Consider the following 20,814-nt stretch of genomic DNA (forward strand, 5'->3'; position numbering starts at 1 on the left):
TCTTTAATAGAATTGATTGATGTGTCAGAGATCACTGAGCAAAGTTATCCCAGTTTATCTAACTCATTTGTTTATTCATTTATTTCTTTACTCTTACTTAATCGAGAAATCATTACATCAGCAAACATGAACTAAACACTTATAATGTACAAGATACTTGACAAGAGCTTAACAGGAGAGAAAAAAACCCCTTTTTATCAGGCTATTGTGAATTGGGTTGAGAGTAAGTAGCACCTGCCTCTGAACAAAATAAGACAAAAAACAAGGAAAGCAAATGGAAAACCATAACATTCTCACATTTACTATTCATAAAGGCCAATCTAGTGATATAGTTTATAGTGAGGGTCAAGGGCTTCTATTGAAACCCAGAATCAGACCAATTTACCTATTAGCAGCATTGAACCATGGCAGGCCTTCCATGCAGGGACAGAACCTGTTCCCAGAGGAACAAAACAGAACATTTAGAAGAAGACAGAGAGAAACTGAACAATGCAGGTCCAGGCTATTCTTCCAAGTTGTATCACTCCAATAAGTCACTCCACCTCTTTTAGGTAGAGTAAGCCAAGGTCCAGTGGAGTGCAAATTCAGCCCCCTCCTAGACATGCAAGGCAACATGGAGGGGGAGCAGGACTACTCCCCTGACCTGGGATAACTATACAGAGTATCACAATAATGATCTGTTAAATGATACCCAATGACACAAAAGAGTTGTATAAAATTTTCTAGGAAGACTGTGTAGCGAGTGGAAACAAGAGCACCTAAGTCAGCTGTCTGAGGAACTCCAATACTAACAGCCAGTGGAAGAAGGAACTGGTCTTATATTTCCTATATTACTAACAAATGGCCTTAATTAATTAATTAGATAAGCATTTATTGAGAGCCTACTAAATGCGTGCAGTCAAGGAAAATGCGGTCCAAATGATATGAGTATGTAATAGTTTACTAGGACTGTCATAACAAAATACCACAGATGGAGTGGCTTGAACAGATATTTATTGTTTTACAGTTCTAGAAGCTAGAAGTCCTACATCAAAGAGTTGGCAGGGCCAGCTCTCCCTGCAGGCACCCGAAAAGGAATTTTTTCACGCTTCTCTCCTAGCTTCTGGTAGTTCCTTGGCTTGTGGTAGCAAAATTCCAGTCTTCACATGGTATTCTCCCTGTGTGCATATCTGTCTCCCAATTACTCCTTTTTTTAAGGACATCAGTCACATTGTATCAAGGGCGCACCCTACTCTAGTATGACCTCATCTTAACTAATTATATCTACAACTACTCTCTTCCCAAATAAAGTCATATTCTGAGATACTGGTAGTTTGGACCTTAACATGTGACTTTATGGGGAACACAACTCAACTCATAAAATGGTGTATTAGATGAATTCATCTTACAATTCACTGAACCAATATTTACCACCTCTGGGACTGCAAGTTACTGTTTCATGCTACACCATATTTGTTTTCCTGATTAAAAAGGGAAATAGAATTTAACTTTGCTATTTTGGATAACAGATTATATCTTTTTTCTGCATATGGCCTAAATTTTAAAAAATCAGATATGTTGGGCATTGGATAAGTAGTTAAGAAACTACCCATTAAGAACATAACAGACTTATAACAATAAAGGGAGGAAAAGAACCAGATTTTACATGCCAACCAAGGGTGCCTGCGTCAGCCATTCCTGCCAGTACCCCCAGCCCCATGGATTCAGATTAGAAATATATGCATGCAAACATGCCCTCACACAACTCATATACATGTTAGATCTGGGGCTTGAGAATCCCTGGACTATTTAAATTCTGACTAAAGAGAGGGAGCCAAATAACCGATGCATGCTTTACTTTTGTAGCTGTGTGAATCTATTGCTTGATTAGGAGGTGACCAAGTAAAATTGTCCTCTGTGACTTCCAAGACACATTTTTCAGTATGGTTTTAATGTTAAATCTAAAAATAATATTTTTTGGATATGTAAAATGTAACTTTTCCTTAAAATGCTTGCTACTGAAGTGAACAGACTATTTCAAACACTGGTATTTTTGGAGCATTCCACATTGCGTTTCTATGTCACTTAGATGTCTTGCAAAGCAGAGCAAGATTTTTTTTTGTACTAACAATAGAAACACAGTATTTCAATAAAGAAGGAACACCTTTCTTACAGGATTGTAATGATGAAAGACATTTTCCCTGGGACCAGGACGCTTAGATTTCCTAGAAATTCAATAGAAACACTGAGGCACAAAACAGACACTTATAATATACAGTCTCATAAACAATAATCCGTAAAAACCATATTTTACCTACAGTTTTACTGTTGTAAAGAATTAAGAAACATAATTTCTTTCATCTTTCCTACCCTAAGGATTTTGTTGGATTTGGTAAATATGATTTCCTTTTTTTCCATAATAAATTCAAAGGAGCTCAAAGATCTATACAAAGTACAGGGACTGAAAGACATTTAATTGGGAGAGAATAAAATGTGTGCATTTTTGCATTCAGTTTAGTCCTTATAATTTCTATACCTTTGGTTCAATGTAAGGTTTTGATATTACAAAAGTAAGCACAGTAGCCATTCTAGTTGCTTGCCTGTTTACAGCCCTACCAGAATCTGACACATTGCCTTTCCAGTGCAAGACCAAGGATAAATCAGAATGCCATGGTTTTGAATGTTTCCACCCAGTTTCATTAAAGAATAACAAGAAACCAAGATAAAACTATTTCAAGAAGAATAGCTATTGTACATCTTATCCATATTTTCACTTGACATGGTCTATGTATGTAGTTAATATGAAGCTTTTTGTAACTGCCACCCTTTGAAATGAAAGAAATTAATGAAGAATTTGTTTTTAAGCTGGGTAGAAAATTGTCAATTTTATTTCTCTGAACTGTCATCAAATTTGAATTTCCCAAAATTTATTTCACCCTGTGAGAGAGCTCTGTGATTTGTAGTTCTAATGGCTATTGACAAATTTTAATAAATACAATAATTTTCCCCCTTGTCTTCATATTGTTTCTTTGGAAGTAAGTATGCCTGGAGAACATTTTAGCTGAGAAAAAAAAAAAAAAGACTGAGAAACATATATATAGTTGATAAGAAAAGAGAATAGGAACAATTTGAGATTTAAACAATTATTACTTTTTCTTTAGCAAGTCTCAGCAACAAACACTCTCCACAAGGAGCCCCAGAACATAACTACTAAGGCTGTGTCAGACTGCCCAGCTTTGAATCTGTGATGTTGAGCAAGTCATTTCCTCACTCTGTGCATGCCTCAATTTCCTTAACTGTACAATGGGGAAAATGACATTACTTACCTATGAGGATTAGATGTGGCATGTATATAAAGTGCTTAGAAGAGTAAACTATCAGAATATAGTAAGTGTTCAGTAAATGTTGTTATACATTATTACCATTGAATTCTACTAAGAATACAAAATAAATTGAGCAGTTAAATCAGTCAAGCGATCCAAATAGTATCTGCTTACAGAAACAAGAAATTTCTGGTTAATTTTCTATGATTTTTAGGATATTAGGTGCTATCAAAAAATAATGCAAGTGCTAAAAGAAGATATACACAAAGGTAGCATTTCTGCTTTAAAAGGGGTTTGCATAAGTTAAACTTTTCTTCCTCAATTGAGACTTGCAATAGAGTTAAGTAATTTAAAGGAGGAAAAATAACCCTCAAAAACCACACATTTTTTTCCAGGTTCTCTATTGTTTCCTCCAGAGTTTTGCGTTTGCTTTCTCTGGGCACCAGGGGCTGCTACTGAGCTATGAATGTGGTAACACTTTGGCACCTTTGAGGGTATTGACTTAAAGCAGAATCAGAGGCACAGCTGCCCAGTTTTACATTAGCCCAAGTCTTAGTCTCTTCTATACTCCTGGGCAACATTGACTTTCAAGTCTGCTTATAACTGATTGCTTCCCACTCTGGTTTCTGCTCATTTGTCACAGTGGCCACAAGAGTACATGTGGTGGGGCTTGAAGATTTCTCCATGCTTTCTTGCAAACCCAACAATCCCATCAAAAAGTACATTCATGGTATTGATCCAAGGTTTTATTATACATTGCAGTGGGAGGACTGCTTGCTTCACTGCTGAAACCTGAAGTTCTTAGTTAAAATTTGAACGACAGGCTCTTATAAATGAATTAACATTTTAGGGTTGATACTTAGAAAAGAAAAAAAAAATCACCGTAATTAATTTTTTAAAAGAGAAATTATGATTATTGAGTATTTATCTTATTTTAACATAATTTAATTATTTGTCAAATATTGATTTTTCATCATGGCCTTACAACAAACTATATCCCATAGTGAAAAGTGGAGGACCTTCTGTTTTCAGAATGTTTTCCTGCATTCTATATAGCCAGTTAATCAAAGGAAGTCGATTGTAGATTATTGCTCAGAGTGCTCTTTTCAATTTTTCATACTTTCCCTAAACGTTCTAAAATGAAAAGAGGAATTATAATATGGGTGCTAAAATGTTTGCACACTGTATGATTAGTGAATTTTTGTTCATCTAAAAAAAATACTTTCTTTTTGACATAGTAAAACATGCACATGGTACAAAATCCAAAAGTACAAAGGGTAAATACAGCACAAAGCAGATTTCCCTCCTGCTGCTACTCTCAGTGCTCCAGTAATCTAGTTAGCAAAGATGATTATTTTTTGGTCATTCAGAGATTTTACTATGCACATTGATTACTGACTTTTAGTCGGTGGTTTTGGACTCTACAGTAGTTCTAAGTCCTAAAAAAATTAATTATAAGCTCTTAACATATAAGAAATGAGAATGAGGAGGGGTGGCCCTTAAACAATGTGGCAAATATGTGTGTGTGTGTGTGTGTGTGTGTGTGTTTATATGAAATATTTTTTGAGATGTTAACAAATATTTCTCTCTATTATTTGAGGCAAAGAGAGAAACATGAGTCTAGAATAAAATATTAGAGTTACGAAAGGTTAGCATAATGGTTAACTATGTTTCTGATTTTCAAGATGGTACATTAATTTAGGAAACAGAAATACCCAATTCTGTGAAAAAATGATTTTTATCTGTAATATTTATAAGCAAATTGGAGCTTATTTATTCAGGGGACTAGTCAGGGAAATGTGAATTATTAAGAAAGCATACTCAATGCCTCAAAAATTATTTTTCATCTATATCTAAAACCCACAGTTGGTTACAAATTGTTTGGAGCACTAAAATAACAATATGGAATAACATAAAAATGGAAAATTCAAGGTCTATGAGTGGAAGATGACAAGGAAAATTACTTCCTGAGATAAATTAATTCGGAAAGAATCACTGGAAAGATTAGTAGAGAAAATTATCTTCCATTAACAGGGGAGAAGAGTTGCCTTGATTAGTATATTTTCTTCCTTCTGAAATATTTAATTTTCAACACTTTAATAAAAGTAGACTGGAATAATGGCAATAAAATTAATCCTTAGAGCTCTGAAATTGTATATGCTATGTAATTTTCGTAATGTAATAAATTCTAAAAATATTTATCATACAGAAACAAGTCCCCCAAATTCTCAACAAACTTTGGGGTGAGAAATATTGAAAATATTTAAAGACCATAGCACAATATGAAATAAAACATAGTACATGCACATACAATATTTCTTAGAGCTCACTTTCAAAATTCTGAAAAAAAGTCAGGAGACTAGAACTATGTGAAACAGAATGTCACCTTCTGAAGTTTCAGGAACTTCAAAGGGGCTGAAAGAGAAAAGGAGGATGATTTTATTTCATCTTGACCTTGATAATTCAAGTGCTATTCTTTGGGGCCAAATTGGAGTCAAGGTATTTCTTTGATGAGAGCAAGAAGTCAATTAGGAAGAAAAAGATCAGTGTGCTGTTCCTAATGATGGAGCCATGTAGAAGGAATGGATGCTCAGAGACCTTATCCAGGGACCTTCCCTCTTTGGAAGGGCCAGCCTTCTGCCAGAAATAACCAGAGCCATCTTTGACAATAAAATAGCTGGGATTCCACACCAAGAGTTATAATCACCTCTCTGTGGAGAAATATGAGATAAGAAACACAAGGATGCTGCTGAAAATCAGACCTAGAAATTATGGTTAGAAAAAAGCCTAGACTCTAAGAATGCCTGGAGAACCTGAAGAAACTTAAAACATTTCCACTAGTCCACAGGCTTTCTGTAAGTGCTATGCAAACACGAGGTGTTACCTTTGTTGTTCTTGTGTGCTCCTCATTCATGCATCATACCTCTCTGACACATAAGTTACATAAACCCTCAGAGAAGTAGAAAAACACTCTCCATGGAGGTTGAGTGCAAGCTCCTGAAAATGCTGAGTCACTTTGAGGGCAGGAAGAGGTTCACATAAATGCATCACTTTCAGTTTAATCAAAGAGTGGATCTGCCTTGGTTTACAATGACAACCCTGGAACCAGTCTTTATTTCATATTTTAATTACTACTACAGCTCATAACCGCAAACTCTAAAGCGATCATCTCGTTACTTTGTAATCACACTTAGATACTCAGAGCATTTACAATTAAGGCAGTTTTAACTTTCAAATAATCCTTTTAAGAAAAGATGGAATGCCCCTCATTCATAAATGGAATACCTAATTTTAGAAGGTTAGTTTAAAATAGTCCCAGAAATTTTCCCATCCAATGGAGAGATAAAACCCAGTGCTGTATTTGGGAACATAAAATTAAGCCTCCTCAGAAAAAAAAAAAAAAAAAAAAAAAGATAAAGATCTGGGTGGATACACAATTCGCAGTCTCTGTGAACCCACACAAAAATAAGCAGGGAATAGGCATTAGGGTGATTTCAGAGTGGGGCATTATTCCCAGGAAAACAGCAAGATTCACTAGGGAGGACATAATTCTTCTGACAGTGACAGGATCTCATTCACAGAACCAGGACTGATGGTGCATGCACAGTTAGCGTGCCAAGCGGCACAGGACCTGGATGCGGGTCCCTAATGGTGAACTGAGATCATTGCTGAGGACACTTGGTGATCACATAAGGGATACTCTGTTTGCTCTCTGGGAGATGCAGTTCATTTGCACTAATTGCGGGCTTGGGGGCCTGGAGAAGGCAGCTCTGTGTACACATACTGTATTCCCTTTGTTGGCGAAGGTAGCTCTCACGGGCTCTGTTCCTCCCGGCATTGTGTATGTGTGTATTAACAGAGAGATTTAACTGCTTTTAAAATATATGTGCATTTCTAATTCTTTGCACTAGCCTTATTAATAGCTGGTGAGGGGAAGCTACAAGATAATAGTGAATTACTTTCCGGAAAAGTTTAGCAGATAACTCATGAAATAAAAGAAATCTGAGAAAGCTTAACCCTATCACTCTGGTTTACAGGACTTTGCTTTTCTGAACAAGAGTTCAATCTTCTAAAAAATCCTATCTACTTATCTGTTAACTGTCTATCTATTTTTGGTATTTTCAAAGTTAGGGAGATTAGATTCTATCTCTAAGAATATGCATTTTAAAATACATTTCTGCATAATTTTATTTAGTTATACAACTTTTGAAGAAGTGTAAAATCAGAAATCTCATATCTTTCAAACTTAGGAAACTGCACATTAAAGACACTGAATAGTGTAAAATGAGCATGAAAGAAATCAAATCTTATCGATACAGTAAAACTGGCATTCTCTAGAGATTAGTTGTGATTGTCTGAAAAAATAAAGATTTTCTAAGCACTTGAAATATTTAAAGATATATGCTAATCAGTGAGACAGATAAACAGAAAAGTAAAAATATTCCTTGTCCTAAAAATGCTTACAATGTATATGGGGATACCAGACACGCACATTATGAAAAGTTACCTATAAGTACCAGGCTAACTAATACCTTCCAAATAAATAAAAAGTGGAAATTGTATTACAGTAATTCAGAGATGGTCAGTTTCAACTTTTCATTGTGGGAGTCAGCAAGTGATTCTGAGGGACTATCAAAAATTTCATTGGATTTTGTATAAAAGAAGAGAAGATTCAAATGTGGGTATGGCCTGATCAGAGAAGTGGAAATGTTTAGAGTGTGGAGTATGGATGAGAGAAGAGAGGTTATATAGGGATAATAGGAGCCAAAGCCAACGGAAATGTTCTAGTCAAATGTAGGAGGACCTGAATGGTTGCCCAAGGAGTTTGAACCATGGAAACAGAAGCTCATTCAAGTTTTGAGAAGGACAGTTGCATGACCGAGAGTTGATTCAAGAATCCTTACTAGATGAGGGATAAAAGATAATTTGATAGGGAAGGAGGCATGCAGGTCAGTTAGGGCACTGTGCTCCACAAACGGGTTGGTAAGGCAGTGCTCCAGGATGGGACAGTAATATTTAGAAGAAAGGATGAAAGCTGAAGGCCCAGTGATCTTTTGTGCCTAATAATTAATATAAAGCCAGAGGAAGAGAAACATCAAAGATAATTCTGAGGAATCTGGGTAAACACAAGAATTAGAGAAATCAGGCGAAAGACTTTGTGAGTTGGTTTGCTTGTTTGTTATATGGGAGAAGAGTTTAAATGAAATGTGCTACATTTAAGTTACAGAAGAAATGTTTAGGTGGAGCTGTCCAGTGGGCAGTAGTTAGAAATATGGCCCTGAAAGGAAGGAGAGCAGTGAAGGCTGCAGGTAAATCTACAGTATTTGAAGCCGTGGGGCTGGATGTCAACTCTAATAAGACAAACAGAAAGATAAAGATGTCTAAATATAGGTGAGGTTAATGTCAGGGAAGGTTTCCTGGGGATATAAATTTCAAACATCACTGCAAAGACAGAATGTGTAAAATGATATGAGGATATATCATATGTGCAAGCATTAGATCTAACACCACTGCCAGAACCTAGTGAAGGACAAATATATTGCAATGCAATGTAGATTAAATACACTGAGCTAAAGGACTGTGAGTTACCTTGTGGAGGTCAGAAGTCACCTTGTCCTCAGCATGGTTAACAGCTCAGGAAAATGTGCTGGTGAGAGGACAATTCAGATATTACTGTATCCAAATCTCACCTCTGCCACCAAATGAACTCTTAACTTAGTTAAGCACCTTAAGCTAAGTTTCAGGATTTCATTCATAAAATAAGCATACTATTATTATGGGATTAGAGATAATATATGTACTATATGCCTGGCCCGTTATATGCATTCATTAAAGGAGAGCTGCCATTATTATTTTATTTTTATTTTTGTATTGTCAAGGATAGGACTACATTTCTAAAGATATAATTAGATTGATTTCCATCATCAAGATGATGTATGGCAGAGAGAGAAATGTTTCTGACCTGAGACTGGAAAATCATTATGTGTTTTCTAGGTGCTATGGGCTAAATCCACGTATCTGGTAATTTTGACCAGAAAGTGGGAACCAAATGTAAAATGAATATTCACATGTCTTAGGTGAATTTTCATTGATAATGTTAGTAGAACTTCATGGAAAACTTACATATTTAAGGTGAGCACTTAATTTACGTAGATAAGATCTCAAAGAAAAGGAAAAATACAGTTTTAAGTATAAACTATAGCTCTAAGGAGAAAAGGTGAAGAAAATAGGTAACATATATAAATTGAGGAATCCTCTAAAACCATTATTTACATAGAGAAAATAGTTCATTTTGGCAAAGTATATAGGAAGCCAAAAATTGGTAGGTTTGATGCTTATATACATACACAATATAATAAAAAATTAGGAACTTTTTGTGCTCGCAGAGGGAAATACATTTACTTGTACATGACTTCCAGAAATGAAAGCAATAAGTTTTTGGTAAATAGAAATTTATAATGCTACTTTTAAAGATGTACAGATAAAATAGAGGTCATGTATCTACATATCACTAAGAAATACATTTATGCTTATATTTGGTTATGCAAGACTCAGGACAGTATAGCAGCTAGAAGCATGGGTTCTGGACTCAGGAATTCTAGACATAAATTCTAGTTCCTGAGAAAATTATTTAACTTTAGTGTATCTAACTTTCTTAATTTATAAAATAATACCTAGTTAATAGAGCACTTAGGATAGTTAAATGAAGTAATACCTATAACAAAGTTAGGCAATTCCTAACACATGATAGGCATTAAAAGGAAGCTAATTCTTTTGTAACAGAATAAGATTACCTCAATGAGCTTTTCTCACTCTCTAAATGTGCCTCATTGATTTCAATATTTATGTTCTGAATTGATGTCTGATATTAATTTTATTACAGTCTTTTAGTCAATATAGGGCAGTGTTAACTAAAATTTAAGCAACAATTTTCTCAATATTCTTTGAAATCTTCTGTATTTGGTGAATGTGCATGAGATTAAGACAAAGGCAGGACAAAGACTCCATGCCGGAAAAAAATATATGATAAGATTCAAAAGATGAAGAGTTAGAAAATGTATATGAGGGGAGGTCAAAGAAATTCCTAAAGTCTCTATTGAATAAACGTAAGGAAAAAAGAGACATTTCAAAGGTGGGGTTGTCCAAAAATTTCTTTCTTTCTTTCTTTCTTTTTTTATTGTGACCGGTAAGGGGATTGCAACCCTTGGCTCGGTATCGTCCGCACCGCGCTCAGCCAGTGAGCGCACCGGCCATCCCTATATAGGATCCGAACCCGCGGCGGGAGCACTGCTGTGCTCCCAGCACCGCACTCTCCTGAGTGTGCCGCGGGGTCGGCCCCAAAAATTTCTAATAAAGGATGATGAACAGATTTTCTGGTTTGGAACTGTTCCCCCAGCTCCCCTGAACTGAACACTGGGTGAAGAGCTGCCTAATTTATCTCCCATAATTTGTCTCTCATCTCTCACAACAGGAAAGCAAAAGACACTACAAAGGTCACTTGCCCAGCCAGGCTTACAAAACCACTGCTGGTGTCATCTGTTGACTGTCCAGAAAACCTAGAGTTGGCCTGGACAGTTGTTTTCTGCCATCCTCAGGCTGAGGGGTTCAGAGATGGTCATATGGCTGGGGCTGTTCAAGAAGAGTTCAACCCATAAAGAATTCTTTGAGGCCCATAAAGACTTCCTAGCCATAAAAGTACTCCTTCTTCATGCTTAAGATATGAATTGAAGGGATTGGTGCTTTCTAGATTCACCACGCCCCCCCCCAACTAAATGTTTCTAGTTTAAGAAACTGTGGATCAAGAATGCTTCATTTTATTTGCCCTACACAGATTAGAAATGAGATAGAAATCAATGGTCTGGTCTTAGCTAGGGCCGTATACTCGTATTTTACATTTTTAACCACAAGGTGTTAACCAGGAAGAAATTCTATAGCTGTTCTTTGATCCATAACTTCTGCTTCTTTTGTGATTACTGTTTCAACTCAGGTGAGTTGTTTTGCTTCTCACATCAAAGATCAACAAAGCAAACTATGTACTATCAAAATAATTTAAATTAGTTTTAGTTATATAATGAAAAGCAAATATTTTGAAACAGACACTTCAGAATCAAAAAAGAGCAAGGTGTCTAACTGGTTGAAAATTGCCAGATCATGTTATACTAGACAAGTTACATTACTTATAGTGATTTTTAGCATTTGTATCTAGAAATCAGTAATTGCTAGGGTCAGAGAATATGTTTTTTACCCAGGTATATAAACGGAGGAGGTTGTCTTCTGAGTAATCACGATGAAGCCACCTTATAAGGTTTTATACCTTGATTGGCACAGATTAGATTTTGGTCTCATGTTCACCTTATGTTCAATTAAGAAGAACACTTTTACAGGTATTTTGAACAAGGAAGATAAAAAAGTAAGCTTATGAAGATTTTCTTTGTTAAAAATAATTGAGCATGAAAATTCAAATACTATGTCAGTACAGAAGGAGCACAGTGAAAATAAAAATGAAGACGTCAAAGTAGTGGTAGGAAATATCTTAAGAATAACATGTACACAAGATGCATGTGCTAACATTTTTTAAGAGCTTTAACAGAGCCCTTAGATTTTCAGTGCCCACGATACGCTACTATTAAAAAACAAATAAGTAAAACAAAATTTTGAAAACTTACTCCAAGAGGCTAACAGATGCCATAATTTTTGTTGTTGCTGTTGTCTTTTGGTAACAATTAATTATAAATAATATTATGAAAAAATCTATTTTTGGTGCTCTGTTAGTAATAAGCATAAGAAAAAGGCAAATCCATACCTTGCACAAACATACTTTATATGCATCTAATATTCTTCATATATTTGGGATGACTGATGATAAATCAAAGGCATAATAACTATTCCTTGTTCAAGGGTAGGAGCCTTCATATTTTCAATGCATAAAGATGCTTTCTCCATGTTGCCAGATATGGTGGTAAGGGAGGGGAGACAAATACGTGGGTATTTTGTAGCTGTAGCCATTTTGAGGACTATATTCATTGAAGTTGTTACCTAAATCATATGACACAACTTCTATTTATAGAACCTCAAGCACAGAAAGATTTCTAAGAATAGGTTTTCCCTAATATTAATTAACAAAGACCTCTAAACGTTCATGACTTGTCACTCCTTCTAAGAGGTTTATACCATTCACTATGTTGCTGTTAATATTTTATAAGTGAAACCAAAAATTAAGGAAGTTGAATGAATATGCCAAATGTAGAATAAATTAGATACAAGAATCCTTTCCCTTTGATATCATAATCTTCTCTCTCTGAAGATAATTGTAATCATCATATGTATATGTATACATATATATTTACACCTGAACACACAGATGCGATTATCATGGATCAATTAAGGAAAATAAATTCAAAAGAGAGGAAAAAGGAGAGAAATAGAGAGTGGGATACTGATTACCACAGGCAGGGAAGTGGGGGTGCAGATATGGAAAGGTTGGTAGACTGGCACAAAGTTACAAAGTGACATTTAGATAGGAAGAATAAGTTCTGGTGCCCTAGGGTGACAATAGCTAATAATATTGTATTGCATATTTCAAGATAGCCAGAAATGAGGATCCTGAATGTTATAACCACACAGATGTGATAAATGTTTAGGTGATGGATATGCTAACTATTCTGATTAGAGCATTACACAATATATGCATGCATTGGAACAACAAATCACACTGCATAAACATGTACAATTAAAAAAATAAAATTAAAATTAAAAAAAGAAAACAACCAAAAGCAAAACAAAACAAAAAGATGTAAGCTATATGTATACTTACATATATCTAAAACAGCAAATTAAAGGACCTATAAAAACTGAACATGACTAACCTGGCGTTACTGCTATTCCATTTCCATTGACCACCGGCCTCTCTTCCTCTTCCTCCTCTGGAGGCTCAATACTTGCTTTCTCCATGTTGCTCACTGATTTATTTCTCTTCCGTTTTCCTTCTGCACTTGGAGTGGCTCCTGGAAGTGTCTGGTCTGTTACATTTAATAATAGTGGAGCTGGTTCTGCTGGAGGCTTTGGAGTACCGTAGTAGTTGTCTGCAAATGATACCAGAACATTCTGGAGTTAAATCTTTCTCCTACTGTGTGCTTAATTTGTAAAGAATGGAAATTATAATAACACATTTTTATCCTACTTTATATATATATGCATGGACATACACACACATATATGGTTTTATATTCTTTTATCTATAACTTTATTTGTTGCTTCTGTTGTATTGGGCTGTAATGCTTAAAGATATAGGTATATCTTCATTTTCATCTTTGTGCCAAACTGAACTATAGTTTGATGTATTATCCCCAAATTGTTCATAGTTAATTTCAAAACTGTTCAAAAAGTTTTTTGATAGCAAGACTTGATTATAACCCTTAAAAATTAATTACATTAAGAGTACAAGTAATTTTTTTTTTTTTTTTTGGTGCAAATCTCACACCATTCTGGAAAGGCAAAGCAGACATTGTGCTTTTCTCCAGCTTTCAAAAGGTTATGGCTATTGTCCTTGATGTGTGCAGAGTCCTGCCCAGAGCTGTATCTGCACGCCAGTTTAGTGGTTCCCATAGCTGCTGGCAGTGGGCTTACTGCTCTAATCATTCTTCAGATTACCATAGCTCTTCTCCCCACAGCTACATTATCTGAACTACGGAATCATTTGTTTCCTTCGTCAGTCTGTCAGACTTCTTAAAACAGGAGACTAATTCTTATTTATCTCTGTAAAAAGAAACTGGCACACAATAAGCATGGAATAAATGCTTACAAGTGAACATCTGTATATGTTCAAGGCAAAACACTTTAAAATTTTCTAAAATTTTGATTGGTAAAAAACATAGGCGATTTGTTTTAAAATCAATCTTATCCTTTTAGCACCAAGTTCACACCCATATTGGTGTTTTCGGTTAATTGAGTAATTTATGCATTCATTTGCTCACTCATTCATTAAAATCTTTATTAGTACTGACTATACACACAGGTACTCCAGTATATATTTGAGAAAAAAGTGATGAATATATAATACAGTCCTTGTCTTCCAAGGTGCTCGAGTCTATAACCTAATTTGACATCAGGCAGATAAGCATTACAACAGGAATTACAATGGCAATCAAGGAGACAGGAGAAAGGAAGCACATCCCACTGTCTGCAGAGGTCACTGAAGGCATCTGGGAAAATAGTGTGCTGTGAATGAAACAAGGCTAAACTAGAAGTCATGGGGTCTAGACTCGTCTTTTCTACATAACTACAATTCAAGTAAGTTTTTTAAACCTCAGTTGGGCTCAGTTTCTTCATCTATAAATGGGAAATAGTGATGATTATTATAATCATTCGTGTTCTGGTTGCAGACAACCCAAAGCTACTCTCCTTAAGTTTAAACATGATAGGGATGTGCTGAAAAGCTATGAGATGGCTAGTTGAGGCAAAAGGCTGAAAAACCTTAGGAAAAATGGGCACAACCAAAGGAGTCTAGTGAACTCCCATGTTACCTTTGTTGGCCCTGGAGTTGGAAAACTGTAGCTGGTTCCACCACCGAGAGGCACAGCCCATCATACAAACTGCTTCTGTGGGAATGAGCCCCCAACCCTCCTCAGCTTCTCTGATTCGCTCACTGGCTGAGCCTCAGTCACATGAAAGCTCTTGAGCTGCCACGCACGCGGGAGAGTACATGTCTGCTCTCCTTTGATTTCAGGAGGATGAGCCCTGCCTTCCACGCATCTTAGGCCAGGGTCTCCCCAGGTAGAAAGGGCGTTGGGATGCTGGGCAGGCAGGAATGACAAAAGTTCGCTCCACTTACCCACCTCTCTGGGTTGTTGTGAAGCCAAAGTAAGAACGTGTGAAGATGAGCTATATAAACTGTAAAATTGCTCTGGTTTTAATGGCAGGGCATGAAGTGAGCAACTATTCTGAAAGCTAGCCAGCCCACTAATGCCGTTGCTCATTTTCACAGAAATTCGCAATTTTAAGAATAATACAAGGGAAAAGTGTACTTTGTAAAGTGGTTCTTATATATGTAGTACATTTTATTATTATTATTTTTTTTACAGACATCTGCAAAGTGGGTGGTAAATAGTTTCCTGAAGGTTACTTTCTAATTTGACTTAGAGCATTTTAAATGAATCAGACCTTTATATGTACTGGTCAAATTCTGAGCAAACAGGAATGGCTAACTGCTCCCTAGAAGTCAATGAACTATTTTATTTTAGCATTTCTAAGACTGTACAGCTCTCGGTACATGTCTATGCTTTCTATGGAATCTCATTATACACTTCTTATCTAATAAACATAACAAAAAATTAGCAAATAATCCCTGCATGTCCTAATAAATGATATAATTTTAAGTAGTATTCTGAGATCTTTAATGCCTTTAAATATACATACTAGTAAGACAAATGGATCATGCTTCAGTGGTTTTTCCCCATCTGTCTTTTAAGATTTAAATCTCCCTGAAGCATAGAACCTTTTACTAAGTAGAAATAAATGCATAGCACAGGCTAAACATAAACATTAAATAACAGATCCTGCTGAATTTATATTACTTAGTAATTACATCTATTGGCATATAAAGTGATTGTAAATTATGTAGCTATATTCTATTTCTACAATTTGATTTATGAAATTAATACATCAGATTAAATTTTAGATGTAAAACTGTATGAATCATCAGTTAAAACATTAAGATTATCTTCATTAGCAATAACAGCAATTCAAAAGAGGCACAGCAATCATACAGTTATTACACTTGAGAAATATAATTCATGAAGAACAGGCTATTATCCCAAACCAAGATTTCTATCCCATTGCATAAGAACAAGGAAGTCAGAAACACCTTGACCAGCAGTTGAAGAGTCGGCCAAGAAGTTAGGTAGCTAAGTCATTGAAATGACTCCCTGATGTAAGTGCATAAAATTCCATAGGAGAATATCTGCCCTTTAGGAAATAAATATATCAGCATGTTTTCAGAAAAAATAAACAACAAAACAGTTTAAAAATATAATTTGGAAGTATTGTGCCATTGAGAATGAAGTGCCTGTATACATAGTGCCAAGATTTAACAAATCTAAAATCTAAAATTAACCCATAACAATATAGTGTAATGTTTAAAAGCATATATCCTGGTGAGATAAACCTGACTTTGAATCTTGTGTCTTATAATTTCTCTGCCTGTTCATATCCTTGAATCGACTCAGTTAAAGTGAGAATGTGGGGGCATAAGATGACAAGTCACAAAAACAACTACAAGTACTACTACTCTTATTACCATTGCCGGCACCACAATTTACTGAGCTGGGCACTGTAATGGGCATTTTACATATGCATTCTTGGATCAAATGGGGATTAGAATAACTCTTATCCCACATCACTGTTATAAAGATTAATGATAATGAAGGAATATATGGCATGACTGGATCAGAGTAGATGCTGAAAATATGGTGGCTACTTTGGGCATTTAATCATCACAAAACAGTATGAAGTCATTCTGCCTTTCCAGTTAAGAAAACAGAGGTTCTAAGAAATTAAACTATTTCCCAATATTATGCATGAAGCAAGTGGAAAACCTGTATCTGTTTTACAGAAGAACCTCATTTCTTTTCAAAATACTATATTGCCTCAAGAGAAAAAACCAGTGTGGTGCAATTTGCGACCTGCCCGGAAATCGTACTAGAGGACTTCACTCAAAGCCATAATCAGTGACCACAAATGTATCAGTTTCAAAAGAGAAAGGCAATATTGCCACCAAATTATAAAGCAGGGACATTTTAGGTGATTTTTTCCCTCCCCTCTTCCGAAAAATAAGTGTGTGGGCGGGAGGAGTGCTTTGGGAACAAGGTGGGAGGATATAGGCTTTTCAAGACCACTTTTTACTAGATATATTTGTATTTGTAATGAATGACCTATAATCAGCAGTTTTATGTAACTTCACCATCAAATTCCACTAACTTACTGAATATGATGACAAAATGATACATATAATTGTTCACTTAATTCTATCGTATTGAAATAATCTATAAACATATATAATCTTATTTTTAATCAATGCCTGGAAAATAAAAGAGACAATTATTTGAGAATCATGATTTATTCTTCATCTTTTTAAGTAATTATGAATGAATACTTTTTTTCGTAAAGGTGTGTCTATGAAAGAGTGAAACAGGGTGAATGTACCCATTTCTATTTCTAACATTATAACAAGGATAATGTTTTCTAGAAATTTGAATAAAAAGAATAGTCTATACAATGTCAATAATTTATTTTATAATAATAGATACATTTAATAAACACCATTTACGGTGGATACTGTTATACTAATTTATTGCAAAGAGAGAGGGACTAAAACAGATTACACTGTTATGAACTAAAACTGCCTGGAGAAGTCCTTGAAAAATCTAATCCCTTACCCACTTTTAGGCAGACGCATTCCTAGGTCATTTGAAAGAGATGAGAACAGCTTTCTAAGTAACTTTTCAGTACTGTGCTTGAAGACCATCATGAAATTACTCCTCTGTTTTCTCCATACTCGGCCCAATAACCTTTTCACAAAAATCTTAGTCTAACTTTCTTAAATAATTTTTTTGTCTTTCTTCTGATTCTCCCCTGGTTTTGTCACATTGATTTTAATTGTGATTCCAAGGGGGAAAAGGAATAGGAAAAGATTTCAATGAATTTTAAACTGTTCTCTTTTTTGTACCGCCCCCCACCCCCAGTCCTTATTGAATGGTAACAGATACCAAATTAATATTTTCTGAGATGCACCATATGCTTTATGCTTTTAAGTTCTGGTATTATGACAAGAAGTAGGAAAGACACTAAAAACTAATTTTAGGTATCAGGAGATGTAAAAATGCCAGTAGCAAACAAATATTTTGCAATATTTTCCTTTATTTCCAACATATTTTCTCTTTAAACAAGATCAGTTTTTATAATTGAAATGTCTGATTTGTCATTAATTTAATTTATGTGGCTTTTTAAGTTGTAGATTTAGATGCTGACTTTGTTGTTTCACTCCTTTGGGTGTATAATAATATATGTAGGTTTTACATCAAATAACCGTAGATCATTCCATATGGCGCCCAAGTGGAGATGGGTTTTATAAAGGTATTATATTTGTCTTCAAGATACCTCACAAATTAAGGTCATGACTTCCATTCCTTCCCAGTATTCTCAATGCCTTTATTGCCATTTTGGTAACCAGAAAGAATCAATTTTGGATAATGGGTTAGTAGAAGAGAGATGATTGCCTACAGGGACTTCCAGGGCATGCATACAACACAGCTCATCACTAGGTTCCCCAGAGAGTTTGAGGATATGTCCTGGTGTTGGAAACAATGTGGCAAAATTTAAGTGGTTGAGAATCTTATTTGTTTTTTTACAGTTTTTTAAATGAAACAAAGAGTTTGGTAGTTGAACTCCTTAAAGGTGCCTGCGAAATTTGACTCTGACATTAATCAAAGATGAGATTCAGAGTTCCAGATCCAATCATAATTATGTTAGAAAAACTGCCAGATTATTTTAATCCACATCAGAGGTTTAGATTTGTATTAATAGTAATGAATAAATCATGAGAGGGTCCTAATTTAAATGTTAAGATATGTTTAGTGTATTAAGCAAGGGACAGTAATGAATTAAAACTAGTAGCAAAAACCATCATGACTCATGTCAGCTATGGCAAGATCATAGTCATAATTCTATGGTGAGTAAATTAGAAATTCTGTAAATACAAAACAAAGTGAGTAACTATAACCTAGCAAATATTTTACTGTTCTAAAATTGCACTTTCTTTTTTTTTTTTTTTTTTTTTTTGTCGTTTTTTCATGACCGGCACTCAGCCAGTGAGTGCACCGGTCAGTCCTATATAGGATCCGAACCCGCGGCGGGAGCGTCGCCGCGCTCCCAGCGCAGCACTCTACCAAGTGCGCCACGGGCTCGGCCCTAAAATTGCACTTTCTACCAGAAAATAAGACACAAGTTCTCAGTTCAGAATGCTTTTTCCAACTGATTTTTGAAGTTATTCTTATAAGCAGTTCTGATGCTTAAATTTGGTGCCTCCTCAAAAGGTATCATTTCCTCATTATGTTATAAGTAGTTAGTAGCTTGAAACCAAGATGCAGAAACTCCCTGCCCTCAAAAGATAATGTCTTTTACTCATGTGGTGAAAAGCATAAATTTCACATGTGCCAGAAATAGGAAAAACATCTAAAATAGTATTTTGTCACTGATATTCATATTGAACAATACATTGCTGGATTTTTGAAAATTCAGTATTAAATGTGACTTTTAAAATGTGCACAAGTGAGACAAGTACACAAATAACCGTGATACCAGGAGGAAGGTGATAAGTCCCGAGAAAGATCTACACAGTGCTACAAAGGCACCCAGAGCGACCGGTCGTCTGTGCCTAGCAGAAACCTGGTAGACTTCCTGGGCGAGGTGGTGCCGAGCAGGGTCTTAAAGGCCCAGCTGAGAGACGAGGGTTGCAGAAGACACGTCCCAGCCCAGCCCAGTGCGCACAGAGCGGGGAGTCATCCTGCTAGGGAGGCGGAGACTCGACAGAAACCACACACCCGGTGGGGTCGCCACTGCACGATCTAACAGCCTGGGCCGGAGCACACGGAACAGGGAGAAGTCCTGCACAGGAAGTGAAAGCTCAATAGAGATCACACACCCTGTGGTATGTGATCCACCAGCCCAGCAGAGTCCAAGCTGACCAGAAAGGTGGCTCCCCGGAGAAGCCCAAGACCTGAGGCAACCACACACACAAGGCACTAGAGGCCAACTGAGCAGTCACGGAGGGAGCCATACGAAATTGGCAACCACAGCAACATCCTAGTTAGTCATTAGTCTCAAACCGGTGGACTGTGAAACTCCCTGCCACAATGAATAAACATCAAAAAAAAGATACCAGAAATACAAAAAATCAAGAAAGTACACCACCAAAAGTTAATAAATGTCAAACTCTAGATCCTATAGAACAAGAAGCCCTTGAAATGACTGACAAGGAATTTCGAGTGATAATTCTAAGGAAACTGAATGAGATACAAGAAAACTCAGCTAGACATCATGATGAAATAAGGAAAAGTATACAGGACATGAAAGAGGAAATGTACAAGGAAATCAATGTCCTGAAAAAAAATGTAGCAGAACTTGCTGAACTGAAGAAGTTATTCAGCGAAATAAAAAACACAATGGGGAGTTTAACCAGCAGGCTTGTCGAAGTTGAAGAGAGAACCTCTGAACTTGAAGATGGGCTGTCTGAAATAACACAAGCAGACAAAAAGAAAGAAAAAAGAATCAAAGACATGGAAGAGAATCTGAGAGAGATATCAGACAACCTTAAGCACTCAAATATCCGAGTCATGGGTATTCCAGAAGGGGAGGAAAATGGAGATTCCACTGAAAACATATTCAACAAAATAGTGGCAGAAAACTTCCCAGGTATAGGAAAAATCACAGATCTTCAGATCCAGGAAGCTCAATGATC

At 35.9% G+C, this 20,814-nt stretch overlaps 1 protein-coding gene across 2 annotated transcripts in view; it reads right to left on the reverse strand.

Annotated features, from left to right (window-relative positions):
* Positions 1–20,814, reverse strand: part of MAGI2 (membrane associated guanylate kinase, WW and PDZ domain containing 2) — a 1,312,517-nt gene that overhangs the window by 476,201 nt on the left and 815,502 nt on the right. For both annotated transcript variants that reach the window (XM_063101323.1, XM_063101322.1), the window contains exon 4: positions 13,169–13,384. In XM_063101323.1, coding sequence (XP_062957393.1) covers positions 13,169–13,384 — 216 coding nt within the window. The remainder of the gene's footprint in view (positions 1–13,168; positions 13,385–20,814) is intronic.

This window comes from Cynocephalus volans, chromosome 6, assembly GCF_027409185.1.
Source record: "Cynocephalus volans isolate mCynVol1 chromosome 6, mCynVol1.pri, whole genome shotgun sequence".
NCBI classification, from domain to species: domain Eukaryota; kingdom Metazoa; phylum Chordata; class Mammalia; order Dermoptera; family Cynocephalidae; genus Cynocephalus; species Cynocephalus volans.